Here is a 24114-nt window from a genome sequence, read left to right as displayed (position 1 = left end):
TGAGGGAGGCTGACGAAACTGTTACTGCCAGTTCGTTATGGTCCTGTGCTATGGACGGGTGATAGGCTACTATTTAGATCTTTTGTTTTTGAGAACCTCGGTCCTTCGAGAACATCGCTTTCTTACTTCATAAGCAAAAACTGAGGTCAGAAAGTAGGTAAAATAAACGCGTTTGTTTGAAGCGAAGGAGCCCATTAGAGCAACCTCCCCGCGGTGCGGGGGCGGGGGCGGGGGGGCAGTCTGTGTGGGGAGGGGGCGTGGCCGCCGTGCGGGGGGGGCGTGGCCGCCGTGCGGGGGGGGCGTGGCCGCCGTGCGGGGGGGGGCGTGGCCTCTCTGAGGGCGAGGGCGGTGCCTCGGGGGGGCGTGTCCTCTCGGCAGGGAGGGGGCGGGGCTTCTGGCGAGGCGGGCGGAGGGCGGGAGGGAGGCGGCAGCGGCGGCGGCAGCAGCGGCGGCGGCGTCGCCCCGCGCCGTCCCGTCCCGCCGGGCGTCTCCTCGCGAGATCGGGCGAGGTTTCCGGTGTTGTGACTGCGGGGCCGCGAACATGGCGGTCAGCCTCCGCGCCCGCTCGCTGAGGCACCTCCGCATCCGAGGTGAGGGCCCCGCGCGGCGGCGGCGGCGGCAGCAGCGGCGGCGGCGGCGGGGCAAGGAAGGAAGGAAGGAAGGAAGGAAGGAAGGGGGGCTCGGCCCCCAGCGGCCCCCGTTGTGTCTCACCTCACCCCCCGCCGCCGGTTGCCCGCTGCCCCCACCCCGCCCCTCCCCTGCCTTCCCCGCCATCCTGACGCGCTCTCTTTCTCCCCCGTCCCGCAGGTCGCAACGACAGCGGCGAGGAGAACGTCCCGCTGGATCTCAGCCGAGGTACGGGGACAGGGACAGGGACAGGGCCGGGGGGCGCCGCCGCCTCCTCCGAGCTGCAGCAGCAGCAGCAGGAGGAGGAGGAGGAGGAGGAGGAAGGCGGAGGCCTGCCCGCCGGTGGGAGCCTCGCCCCGGGGCCGCCGCCCGGCCGTGCGGGGGCAGGCAGGGGGCGAGGCGGCCGGTGCGGGGCCGCAGGGGGTGCGGGGCGCTGCGAGGGACCGGGCGGAGCGGCGGCGGGGTCGCTGAAGCGAAAGCGGGCTGCGGGGCGTGGGGGAAGCGCGAGTGTCAGCGGTGGCGGTAGCGCTTTCGCCTCGGGATTAGGCTGCGCCTCGCCGATTCCACCTCCGATCCTTTTTTTTTTTTTTTTTTTTCCCCCAGTACAATCTGTTTTCGGAGTTTTGTTCTTGAGCGGTTTCACCTTGGGCTGGAAACTGTCTCTGCGTACATATATCTTATTTACAAATGTGTTCTAGTTCTTGGGGAAACGCTCCGAGTTGTTTTCAGGTTAAAGGAAACAGGTTTCTTTCTGTCCTCCCACCCCATCTCCACATGCACATGGTTGCTTTTGTGCCTTTAAAAATAAAAACGAGTGAAACTTCGTCAACGAAATGCAGGACAAAGGCCTTAACAGTTCAGACACATGACACAGCTATTACTGTAAGTAGTGTTATCTGTTTATGAAACTTACAGAATCGGGGTTTTAATGAATGTGTTTAGTAACCTTTTTTTTTTTTTTTTTTACATTGTGTAGTGCTAAATTGTTCTGATGTGACAGAACAATACACAAAATTTAAATGTTGGAGTAGTGATGTTTAGATGTGGTCTGTTTGAAATCTTTTAGTCAGAATTCAAAAGGTGACTGTCATTGAGATTGATTTATTTTTTTTTTCCTATGAGGTGTTTTAAGCCACCTACTAATCCCATGAGACCTGTAGTAACAGCATTGTAACTACCTCATATATCCTGTTGTAAAAAAAAAAGTCTCAGTTAAGATGCAAAATCAGTTCTTAAAGAAATGAAAAAAATGTTTTGCATTGTGTAGAGCCAGTTAAAAAACAAACAAACAAAAAAAACATTAGTATGGTAGTCACAATTACGTAAGGTACAGCTTTACTTTTAGTTATGTACCCCCTGTCAAAAATCCTGTGTGTATTTTTTTGTTGGAGAAACTATAACTGTCCGATCAGTAATTGGATAGAGAATTTTAAAGGAAAAAAAAATAAAATAAAAAATGTCTCAGCATGGCATTAACTAAGCTAGATGATAACTTGATTTCCCCACTGAACACACAATCACAATGAACATTTATTTTTTTCAACTGTTACTATAGTTACATAAGCAATTAGTTAAAATATTTTAAATTGTTACACTAATTTTGTACTAGTAATACCCTGTTTTGATTCACTATGTTGAGCCAATCACATAGTTTTTCATAAGGCTCACGTTTTCAGTATCTTAAAAGATAATTCTATTGTTTTCTTGTTTCCCCCTGACAACTGAATTTTGTGTTGATTAATCTAGAATATCTGTGTTGGGCGAAGTACAGAATTGCCAGAAACAATGCCTCAGCCATATGCTTCTAGCTGCAGTGGTCTCTGTTACGAATACATGAAATTAAATGGGTATTGCCTTGTTTTAAGCAGGTTCTCATTTAGTGACGGTTAGACAAAAATGACTTAATATACAAGTCAGGCCTTCAGTAGTCCACAGCTGTGGACTGTGCAAGAGGCTAGTGCTGTTATTAAGTATTTTAGAACTAATAATAGATGCAGGGAGGATGCTAGCCTTGTTTGTGCTGCTTTAGTTCCTACTTCTTCCTGGCTTACTGTGCAGTAAGATTCCGGGAGCGCCTTGCTGTATGTAGAGCTGATGCACCTTTCTCTGCTTCATGTTTGCCCCTCACTGTTCTTTGAGGGTTGCTTATGTTTTCCCAGAACTCATTTTGTTGTTCTCTTATGTGTTTTTACCACGCCTGCTACAGCAGGAGTTCCCTCTTTGGAGCTTTTTAATGCTCTGCATTTTCAAAAGCCATGTAATAAAGTTTATGAAGGGTGTTTTATTTTACGGTGCACTGCATGTGTGAAGTCTCTGTAGAAGACCAGCCTGGTTAGAAATATTAATGTAAAGTTAGTTGTTTTATGGGTTTTGTTCGTTTTTGAAACTTTTTAGCTGCTCAGCCCAGGCTGTGCATTGTCTTTTAATATGATTCTTGGATAAATCTTATTTTGGGACAATAATTCTCTTAACCTTTTCTCCCTAGAAAATTAGTTTTCTGAAAACATGATCAGCTCCAGAAAAATTGTCCCCAACATGAGTGTATGTTAGACATAACATTGGTACAGTTGGTAATGTTGGTACAGTAAAAAAATACTAAAGATAAGTGTTGGACTGGTCATTTTGACTATTTAAGTCTATACATCATGTCTTCTGTTGGTTATGAAATTAAAATTGTTAACTGGGATTCATCGTGCTCAGATTTTGGCCTTGTGTTATATTACCTGCTCAGAATAGAACAGAAGAGGAAAAGAAGGACAGATTCACCACCAGCGCAACTCCCATTGCAGTCATCTGGAAGGAATTAGCAATGGGATGAGGCATACTGGTTTAATTAGACTCCTGAAATCAAGCTCATAACTTCTTAAGGCCAGAGAGGACAATTGGAATTATTTACCGAGTTATCACATTTGCTAGGAATTCTTGCTTTGAGTCCGGTTGTGGCTGTGTACATAACCATGCTGCAAGTATGCTGTGCTTTTAGCAAAATTCATCTTGGTTCTGACTATTCTGCAGGGATTCCAAGCTGAGCTGCAGAGCTCGTATACCTCCCAGAGCCCTAGGCACTGTGAAAGGCTTGTGTAATCCACGCTTGGTTTGCTGCAAAGTTCTTTGCTCCTGTCTGTAACCGAGTATGCTTACCAACTGATTTTGCAAATTTGTTACTGCTTCAGTAACAAATTATCCTGTTAGGTGACCTACACCCTTGCCTTGCTGGTGTTTCTGCTGCTGGCTGTGAGCTGCGAGGGCCTGGGTGAGGAGAACTGCAGGCAGTGCCTTATCTGTAGGCAGACACCTTTAAATGTCCTTCCGTCAAGAGATCCCTGTTTCTTGGTATATTTCTTTTTTGGTTTAGGGTTGGTGGTGGTTGTGTGTTTTTTTTTTTTTTTTTTTTTTTTTTTTTTTTTTATTCCTGTAGTTCTGACTCTGCATTGCCTATTAGGAGCTATCTAGTTTATTTACTAAAGTACTTGAGATAAACAAGGGTGCAAATAGAACTGCTGATGGTGGATGAGGACAAGTGCAGTTTGTGACTATACATCTCAATTTCGTTCTTTCTGAAGGTAACGGTCTTCACTTTTTGTTATTGTGCTTTTTAATTAATTGAAAGGTACCTATCTTCAGCATTGATAGTTTCATTTATTATTAATTAACCGATGTTGCAAGACACTACTTTGATTTAGCAGCTCTTTGTACATCCAATTCTCTGTTCTGCAAATGTGAAGTCTCTTATTTACAGCAGGAGACAAATATGAATGAAGTAGCTGAGAACTGGCTTTTTTCCTCCTCAAGAATGAGTTTGGCCCAGTGTTAGGAGAAAAAAAAAAAACTTTTTCCTTTTTTTCTCACTTATGCATTGTTTGCTTCTAACACATAGATACACAAGTTCTGCTTAACTTCACAACTATACTGCTTTTCTTACTGTGCTTACATCACTTTAAACCATGTTGTATTTGATTCCCTGTGCCCACATGGCAAATTGCAGTGCATTGCATGCAGGGCAAATGTCTCAGGAGGCTATTTGCAGTTTACAGCCCACAAAAATGTTGGGCATTTTCAAGGGTTATTTGAGGGATAGTCAAAGAAGGCTAGATGAATTTTGTTTCCAAATTCAGCTTGAGATTTGGTGACCACTCCATTTCCAACTTCCTTCATCAGTAAGAAGCAGGGAGGAATGTTGCGCACCTGTCTAATACTGAGAGTTCAAGTCATGGGGGGGGAAAATATTTGGAGTCCTTGTAACAAGGCACTAGCGAGGATGCAGAGATTCTGGTGGGTGTGTGCTCTCTTGGTGGCTCAAAGGCAGTGAGTGTTCCACGCTGGTGGCAGGACTGTTACAGAACGACTTCAGGTTCTTCTTTGCATGCTCTTGTGATAGGTGATCCATCACAAAAATAGGAGGAAGTGGGGCTCCTCTGCCCCATAGAAATATTGTTTTAAAAATATCCAAATAAACAAAATGTGTGGGCAACTTGACCTCTTCCTTCACTGTATACCATGGTTGTGATGGTTAACTGTAACAGGTAACTTCTGTTAGAGCAAATCACACAGCACTGTTTTACTTCCTTCTTTGTGAATCTGTAACAGAAGCCGTGATAGGAGCAAGAAGATATTTAGCAAGCGTTTTTTTTTTTTCTTCAGTTGTTCTAGGATGCAGATAGTCAACTTGAAAAACAGCTGAAGTCTTACATCTTACTTGCCTTGCTGTCTGAGAAATTCTCTGTTGCAATTATTCTTGAATATTGATCTTTTTTTTTTTTTTTTTTTTTTTTTAACTTTCTGGACTCCAAGGGGTACATGATTGCTGATGGTGGCCTGCCAACTTTTTGGGCAAAACCTACCTTTTGGTAGGTTTTAAAAGCAAGTTAGAGGAGCTCAGTGTATGCACTCCAAAATTAAGGCATACACTTAGCTTTTCTATCTGCACTTGTGCTTTAAATCGGCATTATTTTTGAATTGTAAAGCATACTAGCCTGGTTATATTAATAACATTTGCATACCTCTGGCTATGTTTTCTAGATTATTACTTCTTTTACAGTCTTAAGACTTTTCAGAACTACTAAAATGGTATGTGCTTACAGTATTTTCACTTTCATTTCTTGAAAACAGGAACTAGATATTTAAAGAGGTGAAAATCTCATAAAAAGGCAACTTTAACCCCTTACTCACCATTAAAGTATCTGTAGGAGCTGGGCACTGTCATGTCTTTCAAAATCTGTGCTCATGTTTCTTTAAAAGTTTTATGTATGGCAACTTTTTTTTTTTTTTTAATGGGTGGATTTTTATATATTTTTTTTCCTGCAGTGGTTCAGGTTTGTCAACAAATGTCAGCACTTTTCTTCTGAAAGGCAAAAACTAAAACTGCCATTCTAATATTTTGTGGTTTCTTTTTATATTTGACAAAAGGGGTTGTTTGGGGATTTGGATCAGTATAAATAAGCTCTTAGGTGTTTAAGCAATGCTGTGTTTTCACATTACAATTTTCTGTTTTTTTTTGTTTTTTTTTTTTTTTCTCTTTTTGATCTGGTCATTTGAATCTTGCAAAATGTCAAAATACCAAAATCTCTTAATTTCTGCTTCTCTCTTGTTAGAATTTTCGGGATTTTTTTTGTCAGAGTTCATCCAGGGTAGATGCTATGTAAAGAAACACACACCCTTAATCATAATTACAGTAAATAAGGAAGCTAAGTCAATGATAGCCTTTCCAGAAAGAAATGCATCAGACTTCTGCCCAATCTTGGAATCTTCCAACATACTTTGCCAATTAGCTGGGAAACCAGAAAATTTTTACCTACCAGCATGTAAGAGATGCTCAACATCAGGTAGAGTTTTAAAAGTGGGAGGAAGTGCGATAGTTAGTTATACTGAAAAACACCTGTTTACAAACTAACTGGTTAGACCCATCCAGATCCAAACATTGAAGGAAAGTAAGGTTTGGGTAAGTTTCAGAATGGCTTGAGAGTTGATGTTGAAATCATGGCTGACTGGTTTTAGGAATGCGATGAAGAATTGGTTGTGTTTTATCTTTCAGACTAAATGGGACTCTTACCTGTGACGTGTTGTTTTTTTTTTTTTTTTAATGACATGAGCTATCCATCTAAAAAACAACTATTTTTGTACAACTAAGAAATAAGCATGTGACATGAGGCTTTGACTACACAATGGATTGCATAAAATAAGGGGTGTGTTTTACATTGGAAGTGTGCTTTATGGCATGCAGGTGGGCAGGTGCTTGTACCATAACACAGGTCACTGCGTACAGCAACACTCACATGGTACGTCCTGATACAGAAAGGAAGGTGCTGTACTGCTGTGAAACCAGTGCTGGCTGATAGCTGACAAATTGCTTCAACTGGGGCACTGAGAACTTTCATAATGAAATATATTTTGCGTTATTGTAGCTTAGTGATCTCCAATATTAGTATATTTATGCATACTGCACAAGTAGGTTTTTTCATTTGCCAACCTTTTGCTGTGGTGATGGAAAATTTGGGTAGAATTGGTCAGACGAAAAGTAGAAGTTAGCAGAACTTAGGAACATGATTAATGAAGAGTGTATTTACCAAGTCCTTGCAGCTGATGAAGAGAAGAAATGCTGGTAAAGATGTTAAAAAAAAAAAAAAAGAAAAAAAGACCAAAAAAGAACAAACCCCCCCTAATAGTTGCATTTTCTTAGTTGCATAACTGAATTTTTATAGCTGTGTAAGACTGGCTTTGTTTTGTTTCTCTTACGTTCATCAGTGTGTAGCAAGCTACATCTAAACAGTGGCTTGAATATATTTAGGTAATTAAATATTATGAGGAAGTGTCTTCCACAAATTGTGGCAGTGTTCTTGGAATCCAAGTAGTTCATCCATACCTTAGGCTGAGTGACAGAGCTTTTATGAAAGTTTTCTAAAAGGTGTGATTTTCTTGTCACAGTCCCTGGGGGTGTTTAAGGAAAAGTTGGACGTGGTTTGGTGGTGACATTGGTGGTAGGGGAATGATAAGATGATCTTGGAGGTCTTTTCCAACCTTAATGATCCTCTGATTCTACTTATTACTGTTTTTGTTGTATCTGATCTTTTGTTCAGGTAGCTAGCAGCTTCTCAAATGCTAAAGTGATTTAGCATTTTTCCTTTTTTTTTTTTTTCCTTGTGGAAATTGAAGATATTTAATTGTCCAAGGTGTAAAATAAAAAGCATAAAGATTCTGAATTCTATTTCCACTGAAGAAATGTTTAGTTAACAATTTCATGCTGCTTATTAGTGATACTTTGAATAAGATTGTCCATGTGAGCCTAAGATTGTCCATGTGAGCCTAAGACCAACAGGATGGCAAAATGGCAAAGATGAAATAGGATAGTTATCAACCTGTATCTGAAGCGGCTAGGGACAGGTAGCACTTCTGGATAAAATGAAGGCGGTACATCTGTATACCTAATTGACATGGAATTTAATGGTTGTGAAATGAACTACAGCTGCAGATTTAAGACTACAGGATGTTTAGTGGGAGATTAGTTGTGCGTAGACAAAAGGTATTTGAAACAAAACAATATGGTCTTGATCTATAGAAAATGTATAATTACAGTGGAATAGTACCAAATAATAATTTTGTTAATCTCTTCATATAAAAATGTACGGAGGCAAGTGTGTTGCAGTACAATTCGCACTGTAAAAAAAAATGAGCAAACCTATATTCCGTCTTTTCCCTTTATTACCTTCTGAACACTACTGATATCAGAAATTAGCTTTAGCAACCTCATATCTAGCGAATTTATAAATGTGTTTATCTCCTTTATGCAAACCATATGTGATTTTCATGGATAGACTGAATGGAATTTTTTTCTTGAAATTCAAAGAAAGAAATGGAAAAAATGTTGCTGTTGCCCTGTTTCCATAAATGTGGTGTTTCCAGCTCATTCTGTAGGTTAGCCCATTACTTCATCAAGGTAGATTTCTTTGAGTCAAAATCTAACTATGAGTTAGATGTCCTCTGTGCTTAAAAAGCTGTACTTATAAATTTTTACATATGATAAACAAGAAAATTTAATACAATTGACTTTTTCCTGTCCTTTCTCTGAAATTAATTTTTTTTAGGAGAAAACAAAAGACTTGAACGGTCACAACTGTGGGCAGATGGGACTGTCCTGTTGCTAGCATGGTGGGCTGGAGTTCCCAACAGTCTTCAATCAGTCTGTGTGCTATTTTGAGGTGTTCTGGTCGTAAGATTTTTGGGGTCAGTAGTTACCATGTCATACAATCACTGCAGTGTAAAGGTTTCCTGCTGCTGTTAGTGCTGTTTCAGAATTACCTGCAGCTTACAGTTGCATGTACCTTTATTAGTGTTTCAATTTGGAGATGTTACTTCGCTCTTTCCCTTTTACAAATTTCCCTTTGTGTCTTTTTCAGGAGACTGGGTGATCCTACAACGGATAATGGGGCTAGGCCATTGCTTCTTACACAGCATCTTATGTAACAGGATTTTCTGGGGACAGTGGCTAACTACTGACAGCTTGAACTTTTATCAGTAAGGGCCTTTTAGCTGGATAGCATTTATGTTTTGGTGTTCTTGAACAAGTTAAAATGATGCAGAGAATAATCAAAATGCTAATAAGGAAACATTCTTAGATATGATCATGTTCTTCCCTTTCAGATATTTTCTTTGAATCTCATTGATAGTATTCCCAACTTGCTTGTGAGCTCAATAATACTCAAAGAAATTCATAATCAGAATTCCTGAGTAGTTTTGAAAGATTTCCCTGAAATACAAACCGAAGAGTAGTTGCATGATGTGACGCAGTCAATGTGTATATTTTGTTTAAAGCAAATAGATATTGTGACTGGCCTGAATTTTCTGTTCAGAACTGTTGGCAAGAAATAAGAAAACGAGTTTGGAAGAACAAAGGATAATTTTCTAAACAATTACAGTAACCTTTTCTAAACAATTACAGTAACTGTGTATCCCCCATTCAAATTCAAATGCAATGTTCTCAATTTCCATACTGATTTGATTTCCATACTAACATATCCAGCATTACAGATCTAGGAAAGGCTTGTCCTCCAAGATTTTACCTGCTTTTGAACGCAAGAGTAGTACTGGGTCACCCCAGCCTTGTGGTCTGCCAGTGGCAACAGCTACTAATTGGTGCGCAGGAGAGAGTTGGAGAACAGGGCAGGCATGCAGTCACAGGAGCATTCCCCAGCCTCCAGCAGTTTATGGATTGGTTTGTGCTTTTTCCCTTTTTTGTCTTTTTTTCTTAATATGTAAACCCTTAGGTGTGTTAGAACAAGTTCTTCTAGAGTTTAACCGTACATTCTAGAATAATTTATACTTCTATTTTACTATGAAGTGGTAATGACAGGAATCATACTAGGAGATTGTAATTTCAGCTTGGTTTTAATCATCACAGTGTGCACTAGTTACAGGTATGTGTCTAATACTGTAGAAAGATGGAATAATGTTCTTTCTTTTGAGGGGGAGAGGGGGTAATATATGAAGATTGTACATCATAATGATGATTCCTAAGATTCTTGGCATTAACGTTGCATCTTCCTGATATTTGATGACTAGTGCAAGTATTCATTCTCTAAACTGACAAGTTACTTGAAGAATTTCCAAACCTATCATGGTACGTTATGTGGTTCTAACTTGAAAATTATTTTCAGAACTACTAAGTGAGGAAACTTATGTATGTGTTATACTAAGACATCAAAAGAATTGCTAAAAAAAAAAAAATAAAATAAAAAAGAAAAACATGAATTTTCAAATCAGCATTGTTATCTTTTGGTATTGTCTTTGGTTATCTTTTACTGTGTTTAAAGTTTAAAGGTATTTTAAGTTCTCACCATTGATCAAAACTTTGTATGTGGCTAGTCTTCAGCTTTGTTCTGTGCTTCTGTTTGAGGGATAATATTGTAGCTTTAGATGCTATGACAGTTGTTAACATTTCAACTATAAAACCAGTTTTTCAGGAGTTTTAGCAGTAAAGGAAGTCTGTCTACAAATCTGGCATACAAGATCACACAATAGGAATAATTAACATAGTTCCAAGGGTGAGAAGGTAAGTTTAGGATGGCTTTTCTACATGTATAATCCCAGTGTGTTGGTTAGATAAATAATACTGTAAGAAAATAATTTGGAAGGTGGTCCATTTTTTGAACTGCTTTCACCACTTCAAGTAGAGTATAACACCAGAATGTTATTTGATGGACCTCTGTCTACTGAGTAATCTTTTAAAAAGGAAAAATAAAAACATTTAATTTATGGTATTTTGTACAAATCTCCAAATGAGAATTCTATACAGTCTCAATAGGTTTTTAAATTCTACTTGCATGTTTACTTACAGAAAGATGTATGTGTAAGTGTAGATCTAAATATAGTAAAATATGAAGGGTTAGATTTGTAAATGTAGTCCCAATATAAGACCTTCTTGTTCTCTGAGATTGTAGCAATTCCTGGATTCTACCCTGCATATTCTGTCTCTTGTATCGCTTTCTAGTTAAAAGACAACTTTGTAAATATGAAGCTTAATTTCTACCTGGCTGATGTAAGCAGAGGAACAGTTCTTTTACTTTTCTTTCTAACTACCATGAAAGAGATGATTTTTTTCTGTATTACTGAGGCACTTTTATCTATTCATAACTTTCCTAAGCAGCAAGAGTGAAAGTAATCTGAGTTTTTTATTTCTCTTTTCATGAATATGGTTTACTGAGTCTTCTGTGTTGTATTTAAACTGCAGTACTTTGTGTATTGTTCACCTGTGAAAGGTATAGGAAACAACAGATTGCTGCTTACATTACACTGGTTTTGGTCATCTCTATTTTTCAAGGGGATGTTTGAAGTTGTTAAACTTGTAATACATTCTCTTTTTCCAAATTTTTATCAAACAATGTATGTAAAACTTACACATCAAGCTGTACCAGTGAAAAGCATATTGCACATATTGTACCTTACCGATTCAAGGGTAGTAATAGACACCCTCTATAATTAGCGTTAAAACTCTTATGTTTTTCAACATAGCAGTAACTAAACAAATTTGTGAAAAACTATCTCTACATTACAGAGAATTACACAGGTGAAAACATTAATGTTTTAAATAATTTAGATAATGTATACTACTGTGTTTTTGAGAATCATAGGCTGAATGCGAATTGTTGGTTTTTTTTTGAGTCTGGCAGAGTTTGGTCTCTGCTGTGTTCATACCAATAATTCAGAAGCGATCTCTGTGTCATGCAGTTTTCGTTCTTATGTAGCTGTCTTTTCTTCCATTGTTCTCAGAACTTGGTTGTTTTTCTTCTGTGCAGTTTCCACATCTTGAATTAGATGTAAATTAAAAATACTTCATGTTATGAAAGATTACATAATTGTCCTGATTTTTTCAGCAAATTCATAATGGAAGGTTATGCATTTTTCACTGGTGTTTCACTCCATTCTTTCAGATATTGATAAAAAAAGTATTTTAGCAGACTGATTATCTGTCATCTGAGCTTGCATGGCACCTTTAAGTAACAGATTTTAACAGCTTTCACTAATGGATAACTCATGACTGTTTCAGCGGAAAAGGAGAACATTGCATTTGTGTTCCTAGTTGTTTCCTTCATTCTTGCAGCATGTAGTTTAACAAGCCATAGAAAGCAACCTTGAAATGTACAGTTGTGTAGTGGTTAGACTTGAAGTTTTTTTTATCTTGATTTTTTTTATTAAACAGAGGTGTAAGTTAACCAAGGTCATCCATTTATACTGTGATTCTTCCCTTCAGTAAGAGGAAGATCTCTCTTGTGTCATTGTTCTTAGTCAATTATTAAATGCTTAACTTAGTGAAGTACAACTTCCTCCTCTAAGAGAAGTCTTTAGCCAAATTTAGTCTCCTATCTCACTTTTTGGCACTGTGACTCTAGTACGTGTGATAAGCAGCTACTAGCTCAGTCTCTCACTTGTGAGTTTGTTTACTGTATGTGTGTTAGTTGCTGTGTTCAGCTACTGGCCTAACATCTCAGTAGTGATGCATATAAAATGTATGCTCCTCAGTTTAACTTGTTATGCCAGACTTCAGAGTTCCTGAATTATTTGTGTGCTGAAGCCCGCTGTTCTTGTTTGCTTGTTCTTAACATGTGCATAACAGGACAGGGAATTGGCATGCTGCTAGCCTTGCGAATGTGGTCAACAATGCTGCTATATCTGCCAGGATGGTAGGGGGGAAAGGAGTCATCACTCGTGCTAATACAGCTATTGCTGGTCCTGTTTCATCCCTGCATTAGATGGAACACTGTTTGTTTTGTGTAGCGGGAGCTCTGTGGTGATATTGCTTTCTCTCTGGAGAATGGGATCTGTCAGAACACATCATGATTTTCACTGGGGAAAAACAATGTCATGGTCCTGAAGGGGTGTAAAAATGAGTCAAGCCCTAAAAGGTCATGAGAGTTTAGAAGCAAACAAAAACAACTTTGAAGATATTTTAAATATATATGCATGTATGGATTACTTTAAGGTACACAGATGACTGAATTCTTGAGGCTAGGGTTTTAAAACATAAATATCACTATATGGTGAAGATTATCACTGAATGTACTGGATGTTACTTGGTGCAAACAGCTGTGGATGAAGAACTGTGTTTCGTGAAATAGAGATACAAAGAACTATTTTGCTCCCTCAAAGTGCTTGCTGTCCAAAAAGGAAAACACGTAGAAAATAAGACAGTAATGATGAGCAAGCTAAGCTGTTGTTGCAGATCACAAGTGGTCTAGCTTGGAAGTTTTGTATGCATCCACAGGTTTTTAGATACTACATGAGACTGTGGCTTTGTATGCATTAATCAAGACAGGTGTAGAAGTGCAGGTGGAAAAGAAGTCTGACTTTTTAGCTGAAGAGATTGATTAGATAAGAGCGTCCTGATTCCACCAGTCTGCTTATGAATGTCTCGATGGCAAAGATGCTTGTGCACAGGTGCTTGTTTGTCTTTAGGATTCAATTTGATTCAGTAACCCAGCAGAAAACTAACACAACCAAAAGAACAAAAAGCATTCTGCAGAATTGGTATGCAGAAGCATTTTAATGTGAAGTTGATGTAGAGACAGAGTAGCGTAAAGGGTAGAGGGAAAGAAAGGAAGGGAAGGGGTTGTGCATCTTTCAGCAGAGGAAGGCGCTAAGATCAGCTCCATCGTTTTGCACAACTCCACCCTCAGAAGCACCATGGGAAAGAATGTGAAGATATTTTGTTGCTGTTGTGGGCCAACTCACAATGAGTCAGCATCTCAGTGATAAATGAGGTAAGTCAGGAAATAATAGATTCTTGCAAGGGTCTTAAAGTTATGATGAGTAGCTTCTCTTTATCTTTTTCAGATAGAAAAGCAAGAGCCACTGAAGGAGTAAAGAATAAGGGCTCGTTAATCAGAGCTAAGAAATCTCTGTGGCTTTAGTCTGACCTGGGGTCATCAAAAAAAAAGTTTGTCCTTATCAACACTAACATGTCCTGTTAGGCTTGACAATGAAAAGTTAGGGGCATAATATTTCTTCTTTGAGGAGATCAGTTTCGGATTGCATGCCATGTTTTTTTTTTATTTTTATTTTATTTCTGGGCTAATCTATGTTTTTCAGTGCAGTTGAATGAGACTTTGTGGCAGGAAGATGAGCAGTCCTGGCTCTGGTCTTTGATTAAAAGAAAGCCGTGTTGATTACTTGGGAGAATGCAGAATATATTTGTTCTATTTTTAAGACATTTTAATGGGAAGTATATAATAGCAAGAGACTCTGTCTACATCTGTGAAGTCACATTGTTTTGTTTAAATTCTTTTACATCTGCAACTCATGCAGTTCTGTTAGGCTTGCCTATCTTCCGGGATGGCTTTATTTTTAATAGAAATGAATTATGTTAGAGTATTTAAATAAAATGTCTGTGGTTTTTCTAATATATGTTACACTTCCAGAAGAGGGAAAATGGCATAGGCCTTCCTTGAACTTAAAATATCACAATTCTTTTTGTTAGAACGTTCTGGAAAAAAAATCTCTTCCCACATTAAAACCAAGACTTAAACTGACATGCTTGACTGAAAAGGCTTCCATAATTTTAGTTCTTTCTGAGGTCTTAAGCTGTCAGAGGGTATTTCTTTCCTGTCTTTTTTGTTTGTATGTTCTTTTTCCTACAATGCTAGGACTGTTGATACCATCAAACTATGAGGAAAATAATATGATCAATATTATCAGTTCAATTTAGTAGTAGAAATGTGTTTTTGTTGTGTTCTAGATCTGTTGCTGGACTTCTTGCTTCATATTACTTATTTCCTAGTAAAACTGGAAAATGCTGGCTGCTCTGCTAAACGCTACAAAGTTGGTTTTCAGCAAACTTTTGTGTCTCTGGGAATGAGGGTTTTTCCATGCAGAAAGAGGACAATATTAGAAAAGCTGCTCTGACTTTGCATACACATGTAGAATAAAATGGTTTTGGTGCACGTTTTAATTATGCAGCCTCATTATAAATATATGTCATAGCTGCAGAGGTATTGAAATGGGACATGGGATGTGGTAGCGTCATCATGTTCTGGTTTCTTCATATCCAGATTGGCTGCCTTGCTGCGGAGAACATGCTGCTTGATTCCAAGTTACACCCACAGCATCAGGCAACCAAATAGAGATGTTCTTTGCCAATAATATGCCAGAGATTGTCTGACTGATCTCATGTCTTTCCTGTCTGTATAGTGAGGTTAGTTTCAGTAGAGGTTTAACTTTTGTGTGTAACTATCCATCCACATGTTCAAAATTAAATTTTACAAGAATATTTCTATTTATTTTTTTGGAGTTATTGTTGATGCTTGCTCTTCAGAGAATAGAGGTTGAACATTCTGAGAAGGCTTACATCTGGTGGGTCTTTTGGTATAAATGGGGATATGTTATAGGTTCAAAAGTGTTGTGATCCAGGGATATTCATACCCATAACTTTCAATTTTTTTGTTCTTTTAAGTTTTTAAACTAGAGAAACTAGTAATAAACTTAATTTGCTGTATAGACAAGGGATGAGAAGCTGTTTTTTTTTTTTTTTTTGATCTCTGCTTTGGGTTTCGTTTAGATAATGAAAAATATACAAATATTCTCTCATATTAAGATATCCTGCATGGTAATATTAGGATATTCTTTCATACTAGGGTGTTCTTCCGTATTAGGGCTCTTGGGAAGAAAGTTCGGAGAAAAAGTGCCCAGTCACTGTGCTTACCTAGTATTCTTCTTCTTCGCATATTGCTTGAAACTCCCAGACCTCTAGTAAGTTTACAGTGTTTGTGGACAGAAATTCGTATGGAGACCAGAAGAGAGTCCTGTCTTCCCAAAATCTTACTGACTCTTTATTTGTAGAGGACAAAGTCATGTGGTATAGTAGTAAATTGCAGTCTTTTTACTTCTGTCTTTAAGTTCACTATTTGTCTTTAAAATACACGGGGATTAAGGGTAAGTCTGTTCACCTAAGGACTGGAGTTCAGGTCGCTAAATGGGTATCTTTTGTCAACTGTAAATCTAAGATATTTGATTAAAATGTCTTTTGAAGTAGGAGTCTCTATCCTCCATGGACTTTAGCACTTATTTTAGGGAACTCAGGTATACCTAGCTTGCATTCTAGACATAAATCCAGTTGGTGCGTCTTGAAGGAAGGTGATCTGCAAACTAAGTGAGATTAGCAAAATAGCACTTTGTTTTGGAAACTGCATGTTGAATGTATGTTTAGACTTCTGATTCTTGTAATTGTCTACTAATAACCTGTTTTCTTTTGCAGAACCCTGTGATAATATGAGAGAGATTCTCCAAAATGTGGCCAAATTGCAAGGCGTCTCAAATATGAGGAAACTAGGTCACTTGAATAATTTTACTAAGGTAGGTGCTTGAATGGTGTCAGAACATGTGATCATATCAAAATATTTTATATTCCTCTATCAAATATAAAATATCCTCTATCAAATGTCTAGGAGATTCATGAAGCAGTTATGTATAATAGAACAGTACATGGAACAGTGCGTGCTGTGAGAGAGTAAGAGTAAACAAGGGCGAGTAGATATGTGAATGCAAGATCATGCTGAAATTTGGGTTCTACAGGAAGGATTGTTATAGTGCTTAGAAGTCTGAATTATCTCCTTATTCAGAGATTAAGTTGCATAAATAAAGCTAATCCAGCTCCACAGGATTGAAGCAAGAATTAGGAATGGCAGACACGTTTGATGTAAACTGGCAAACTATGGTAAGGAGGAGGACTGTATCACTGAGCATGATTTTCACTGTGTTGGGCACTATTAGGACAGGAACTGTTAACTTCTATTATGGGTTTTATAATGAAAAGGATTTAAGGGGTTGATTTCTAAAAATGGTCTGTATGGCTGATTTCTTAAGGTACTTTTTCCAGTTGTAAGCTTCCAGATCATGGGAATGTGAAAGATACTTGCCTGAAAGTTTGATAGAGGTGTTGGGAGCTTGAAGGAGGCGAGAATTAATAATTTATTATAGAGTGAGAGATGATAGACTGAGGAAAGAGACTACAAAAGGCTTTCAGAATGAGAGTAAGGACAGTTTTTTGATGAAGTCAAATGAAGAACTGGTGAAGAAGAGCAGAGAAGATGGGAGGTGAGCAGTGAATTAGGTAAATGATGTTTGTTATAACACAGTGAAAGGCTGTAGCTGGATGGTGTTTCAGCTGTTGAGGTAAGGTAGCAGTAAGTACGTTGCAGTAAGAGAGGCTGGAGACAATGGAGCTTTGGTGTGCATGTTACCTGAATTAATGTACTGATACACAGAAAAAAATGGTGAATTGTATGCATCGCTGATAGTGTCACCGATGGGGCAACATGCCTGGAAATGAAACCCAACTTCCAGTGACATAGGATGGGTTCTTCAATGAGCATTAGATAGGAAAGGAGGAAGTAATGGATAATTTAATGGGAAAAGTAAGGTTTAAATTCATTGTTGTATGTGATTCATTGGGTAGGATAAGCAGGAGGCTGTGTAACACTTCTGACACAATTTTAAGTGAAGGAATGAATGCTCAAGAGCAGATCTGGGGAACCAGTTGATAGGAGAAGGACAAACATACATAATAATCTTTGAAGTAGGAATGCTTCTTGGCTGTTGAAAGCACTTGTAAGATTCAACAACACTTCAGTGGTAGTGTGTGAGATTCAATTGGCAGAAGAGTGAGTACAGAGAGCAAAGTTATGACAGCAAGTCAATTTATCTTTTAGTGTTTTAGGAAGAAATCTGCAAGTGCTTCATCTTCTGAGTTCAGAGTACGTGGAGGTACAAAGCAATTGCAGAGAATTGAATCTTATTTGCACTAATTTTTTGTCATTGTTTTATTGCATATGCATCCGTTATCTGACAAATGCTGTTGCTGTTACTCACATTCTGAACTATTTTAAGTCCCCTTTAAGTTGCTAGAAAAGGCTGAGGCATAACTGCTTGTTTTTTTGTGCTGATCTGGAAACTTAATGTAGATGCCTCCAAATTCTGTAGTTGCCTTACAAAGAAAGAGATGGGTGTAGGTTTGCAGGTGTATGATTCCTAGCAAAATGCTAACATTTGAACAGGTCTTAAAGCAATATTGATTTTTCTACTGAAAATCATCACACAGTAAGTACCTGTATATGTGGTCAATTAGTAAAAATGCATAATGTAATTAAAGGATGAACCAAAAGTTCTTTTAAAAGAAATTAGTTTTGAAAAAATGAATAGTATCATAATTAAATATTTGAAAAATGTTACTGCTCTTTAAAGTGACCTAGTGTGAAAATTGGAAAATATGCTCAAAAACGCTAGGAAGGTTTTCATAAACTGAAGACTGGCAAGGAATGAGGAGTTTCTGAAGGCAACTCACATCCCTGACTTCTGGAGACAAACAGTAATTCATAACTGGGCTTTGATCCTAAATCAGAGTGACCACGTGCAAGGTAATCATCCTACTCCTTGATGTGTGGCACTTACAAAGCAGATATTTCAGTGAGGCCAATATATATGTATAACTTGTACATTTGATTTTGAAAATGTTCCTATTTTTGTCTGAATTGTGAATTCAGCTATGAAGATAGAATAAAAGTTGCAAAACATACTGTATTGTCTCCTTGGTGGTTGGAACAGTTCTGTGTTTTTCATTCCAGTGGTTAAGAGTGAAAGCCTGGAGACTGGGGAGATGGTTTTATTTCCTTTTTGCACTCCAGTCTACTACCATGAACTGATGTAGTCTCAGTTCCTTGTTTGTGAAATTGGAGTGTGGGGTAGACAGTGGGGTTTTGTGATGTTTGATATGTTAGCTGCTGAGGATGTTTGTATTTTCAGCTTGGAGGATATTGGTGGTGATAAACTTGATTTGTCCATGAGTTCTTGTATTTCATGGTCTGTGTGAAAGGCTGCGAATTCACAGGATCGGAGAGTGGTTAGGGGTGGAAAGGGCCTTGGAAGGTCATATGGCTCAACATTCCCCTCGTGCTCAAGCAGATCAAACTGGAGCCAGTTGCTTAGGACCGTGTCCAGACAGCTTTTGTATATGTGTCCCAGGAGGGAGACTCCAAAACCTCTCCAGGCAACCCGTTCCAGTGCTCAGTCACCCTAGTTATCTATTGTATGGGCAGGGAAAGTACTGTTGGGAATAAAAATATATATATATATATATATATATATATATATATAGTATACTTCTGATAAAATAACGTGGAAAAATCTACAGAACTTAACCTCTCCTCTAGAAATATTATTACACTTAAAAAAAAAAAAAAAAAAAAAAAAAAAAAGGCAAAATATAAGGTAGGAAAATGTCAGCACCAGGCAGTTGATCCCTGTTGTCCCATTTTTTTTTTCCTTCAAGGATAGACAGCTCTCACATTTGGAAGAAATACTATTCTACTTTTGTGGTCAGGTAAAGCAAAATACCTATATGTATGTGAAAACAGGAAATTTTAGCTAACATAGACTTTCCTGGCAGAGACTGTGGTAGACTTTGGTTGGCATTAATGACAAGACATCTGAGGTATGTTAAGTTTGGGTTTCTTTCCTTGAAAGAAGGCTCGATTTTTGATTATTTTTTGATTTTTTTCATCTTTTTAATTAAGGAGAATGAAAATAAATATCCTTTAAAAAAAAAAAAAAATGAACTAGACTCCAGGATTTTATGCAGAAATAAAATAATTTTATATAAAAATTATTAAAATAACCGTGGTTAGCAGTCAGCATGATTTCTTCCTTTATGTTCAAGACTGATGCTATGAGGCAGATATTTTTGTATTAAATTTGCACGTCAGATATTTAATTTTCATTTTTCCTTCCCTTTAAGAGCAGTATTAACTAGTGGTTTCTGAATCACCACTTACTGGTTCTTAACCGAGCAAAGTATACTGTATACATGATACTTTTTTTTAGAAACTTGTTTTAATTCATCAAACATTAGATAGTACTCGTTGTTAATAAAAAATGAAATAATAATGTTCATATTCTTGGCTTTTTGAGTGAACATGGGGTTATTCTTACCTAACAGTTGCTATAATGTTTACATTTTATTCTCAAAGACGTTCATATTCACAATTCTGGTGATATTCAGGCTATTGAAAAGTACATATCGTTACAATTTTTTTCACCTTGTTTGCTGTTCATCAGCTAATACTTGAAGCTGGAGTTCTGCGGGTAAAATGGTTTATGAACTACTGCCTAGCTTGTATTAGACAAATGTAATCCCATTCCTTTCAAACTACCTGCCTCACTATTTAAACTAACCTGAATTTTGACCTGGAAACTGAGAATTTGACCTCTAGTAAATGATCAGGGACATCTTCAGTTATCGCAGACAGTTCATAAGGCTGGCATGTGCCTTTGGCTTCAGTGAGCTGACTAGGCTTAACCAATTTTCGTTTGTATGGCCAGACAGATAAGGCAAGCACCTTGAAGTTTCCCAACTTCTGCTGATTAATAGCAAAACATGATGGTTATTTCTTTGGGTTTTTCCCCACCCCCATGAGAAGTAGTAAGTGATACATTACTGAAAACCAGAAGGAACTGTACAATTGCATTTACCTAGTGGAAAATTATCATTTGGATTTGAAGTATTCATTTAGAATCCTGTATTAAAGAAGGTTTATTCCACTATTACCTTCTGAGAGATTGTTACCTTTTTAACTAAAACCACATTTAAATAATGAATTTTTTAAAAATGTTCACAGATGCTGTTAGACGTTTTTTATTCAAAGAGAAAGTTCTCTTCTCTAAGGATAAAATGAAACATAATTCATTTTAGCTTGGCCCTAGCAGTTGAATAGCACCAGTGATATTGAAAAGTGTATTTCCAGTCTGCTAGGATGTGGATTGAGTATGGGGCTCCAGAGGTTTTCAGAGTCTCTATCGGATTCATTGTCTATTGCATGGTTTTATGCTCTGCTTCTGTTGTCATTTTAGGGTCTTGTCCATCTGTTGTAAAACCCAAGTATCTCTGAATCTGAATGCCGTTGTTGGCGACTGTAATATTTGTCCAAATACCTATACCACTATAGACAAAACTTGATACCACTTCATAAACATATGTAGCAGATAGGAACAGAACCACTGCTGAGTGGCATTCAGCTGCAGAACAAAATTTGAGCGTAAATGGGTCTAAATCCAGAGTCTGTAGTTTTGGTAAAGTCTTACTACAAGACTAGAATCTACTAGGTGTTCTACTCATAAATATTACAACTGGTGGTTCAAACTGTTCGTAAAATTACAGTGTAATAATTGCATTTTGGACATATGGAATACTACCAAAATTTACCTATTAATTGCTATGGCTATTGTGTAAAATGTAAAATTGCACTTAGTGTGTACTCAATATATGCTGTTGACCTCCTGTGGTTTTGTTGTTTTGAGCTACTGTTTCCAAGATATGTTGATGTGTTACTCATATTGCTGTGACTCATCCAAGTAGCATGAAAAACTCATAGCTGACAGTAAACATGCAAAAAACCTTCACTGTAAGTTAGTCACTGTCTGACCTAGAGTAAGGATCATTTTGTACAAGCATTAAATCATTCACTCAAAGATACTCTCTGTTGTTCACATTAATTTATATGAATATCAAAAACTCTGAATTTTAGAGTTGACTTGTTTTGCGTGTTAGAATTGCCTGCATGTCGTGTGTGTGTGTACAAAATATGTGTATTTGCTTAATCCCGTGAACTTTAATGTTATGATAATCAATTGCAATTCTAGTGAATTATAGCAATGTCAAGCCACAAGCAGACTGTAGTATTCTGGTACTGCCTGTGCCTACAGTACTACAAAATATATATTAGTTGTTCGGTATCACAGTCAAAAACATGACAGATGTAGCTTTGTCAGGAATTGAGCCATCAACAAAAATCACTGCTTTTGGTCCGTAATCACTAACTTGCTTAATGTTATTTGAAAGTGAAATGTAAAGAAAGTGGCAAGGTTTTGCCTTTAAAATATTTAAGGCCAGACATTTGTAACTGAGCAAATATCTAAAGTATGAAGACCAACTGAACAGTATCTTCTTTATAGCAGCTTCCATGACTTTATTGCCTTTAAGCATATATCAATCCAGCCTTACTTTTGCCAGTTTTCTTTTTTAATAGACTAAATAAACCCAGTTGCTCAGCCTTCATGGGTGTATTTTCTGCCTGCCTTGTATATTTTGTTGCTGTACTTTTTCCAGTTTGTCTGGTCTTAAAACACAATTTGGGGCACTGCATTTTAAGAGTATCCTGAGTAGAAAAATGTCTTAATCTCATATATAATGCAATCTTATTTTTATTTCCAGTGGTAAAATTACTTTTTGGAGATGACATCACATTAACTCATTTAGTTTATAGGTTGCTGTAACTCAGATCTTGCTTTACTTTCAGAATTGTTACTGTATTTGACATCCTGAAGGCTTTCTGGACAGCTTGTATTTTTCTGCTGGGCTCCTTTTAGTTTTTCTATGACTCTTAATGTGTTAACTTGACATGATACACTGTTCCCTTTAATTAAATTTTATTACCCATTTTGGGCACTCCAAATCACTGTAAGACTTTGAATTCTGATCTTGCTGTCCATCTTTTAAATTGTTTTCTAGCTGGAAATCTTGTAAACACGCTGCATTATGTAAGTTCTAAGGAAAGTCAATACTTAAGTAACTGGCCCCTTAGAATGTGAATAAACAGCCAGTAGCTAGTCTTGTATTTTTCTCAGCCAATTTTGTGTTCATTCTCTGTGAGAGATGCTCCACATACATGTACATGTAAACACTATCACGTTTTGGTAATTATTGCATTCAGATATTTGTATTCCCACAGCAATTAAACTTGAGGAAACTTCCAAAATACAATTAGGTTTCATGACTGAACTTCAAGATCAGGTGTATCTCTCTGTTAACGGAGTTGTGCTTTTTGGGAGTACTCACATAAAGAAAAACAATTGGTACTGAAGAGGTAATGCTAATGCTGCATGCAGTTGGTAAAGAATGGTTACTTTGGACTACTTCTAGTCCAGCCCTGAGAACTGAATGCCCTTTAGCAGTTGCAGCAGGCTAGGTGTGTTCCTGGAACACATCTTCTGCTTTAGTTTCATTTTGGGACCACTGAAACAAAATGTGTGGTAAGTGCAGTGACAGAAGAGTTGCCTCAGATGTGTGCTTGTGTTCCAGATGGTAGGGGCAATGTAGTGGCACTTCAGAATCTGACCTTTGTCCACAGGCTACTGTTGTGTGCATGGCAGCTGCAGCACCTCTTTTAGTTAATGAAAGGATAAAAAAGATCTTGTTCCTTTGAAAGGCATGAGAGTACCTGTAATGACAGTCTTTTATCAGGACCAGTGATTTGTCACGTTTCATCTTGCCAATTGCTTTCTGGGTAAAACCTCTGCATTTTGTAATGATAGTTCTCTTTGCAAGTTAAACAGGAGCGTGTGTCAGTAGGGGCATATTTTGAGACTGATCCATGGAACTATTACAATAAGCACAAAGTACATTTATTTTCATGCCATTGTTTTGGACTTGGTGGGACAGAACCATTAGCAGGTACAAAAAGGTACATAACTTTGGCAAGTTGAAAACATTGGTGCGGGTAGACAAAGGAAAACACATGATAGGTACAATGAACAAGTTACATGAGGTTTCTATCTATCCATAAGTGCTGTTAGAGTTAACAAAATTAGTGAAGAATTAATGGTGGGTGGGAAAATAAATAAAATTAGATTTTCTTGGAAGGACTAAGCTAAAATGAGAAGATGAGCATCTTTGTTTTTAAGAGTTCTGCTTAATGTACAGTTTAAATAAATCTAGCAAAGAATGTCACTTGAGTAAGGGCAGGAAACAAATATTGACAATGTACTCTACTTTCCTATGTAAACTTAAACAGAATTTTCCATATCATTGCTTCTACTTACAACTTATTCTGCAAAAGCAAGGTTTTGATTTTGTTCAATTTTGAGCAATGATGGGCTTAACATTCCTCACAGTATAAAGCATATTGACAGTGTCTGCAAGGGGTAAATACCTGTTACATTTTTAGTTAATTTCTGTTT

The 24114-nt window shown here is 37.9% G+C and overlaps 1 protein-coding gene across 3 annotated transcripts in view; it reads left to right on the top strand.

Annotated features, from left to right (window-relative positions):
• The first annotated feature begins 535 nt into the window (after positions 1–535).
• RICTOR (RPTOR independent companion of MTOR complex 2) overlaps positions 536–24114 on the top strand; it is a 75620-nt gene continuing 52041 nt past the window's right edge. Inside the window, exons 1-3 of one of the 3 annotated variants that reach the window (XM_032205366.1) lie at positions 536–590; positions 808–855; positions 16364–16461. In XM_032205366.1, coding sequence (XP_032061257.1) covers positions 542–590; positions 808–855; positions 16364–16461 — 195 coding nt within the window. In that variant the 5' untranslated portion in view covers positions 536–541. Of the gene's footprint in view, positions 591–807; positions 856–15226; positions 15305–16363; positions 16462–24114 lie in introns of those variants that run through there. The other 2 variants (XM_032205367.1, XM_032205368.1) reach the window with 2 other exon arrangements.

Source organism: Aythya fuligula, chromosome Z (assembly GCF_009819795.1).
Source record: "Aythya fuligula isolate bAytFul2 chromosome Z, bAytFul2.pri, whole genome shotgun sequence".
NCBI classification, from domain to species: Eukaryota; Metazoa; Chordata; class Aves; order Anseriformes; family Anatidae; genus Aythya; species Aythya fuligula.
The sequence above is the reverse complement of the archived record's forward strand: the minus strand, read 5'-3'. Positions and strand labels throughout refer to the sequence as shown.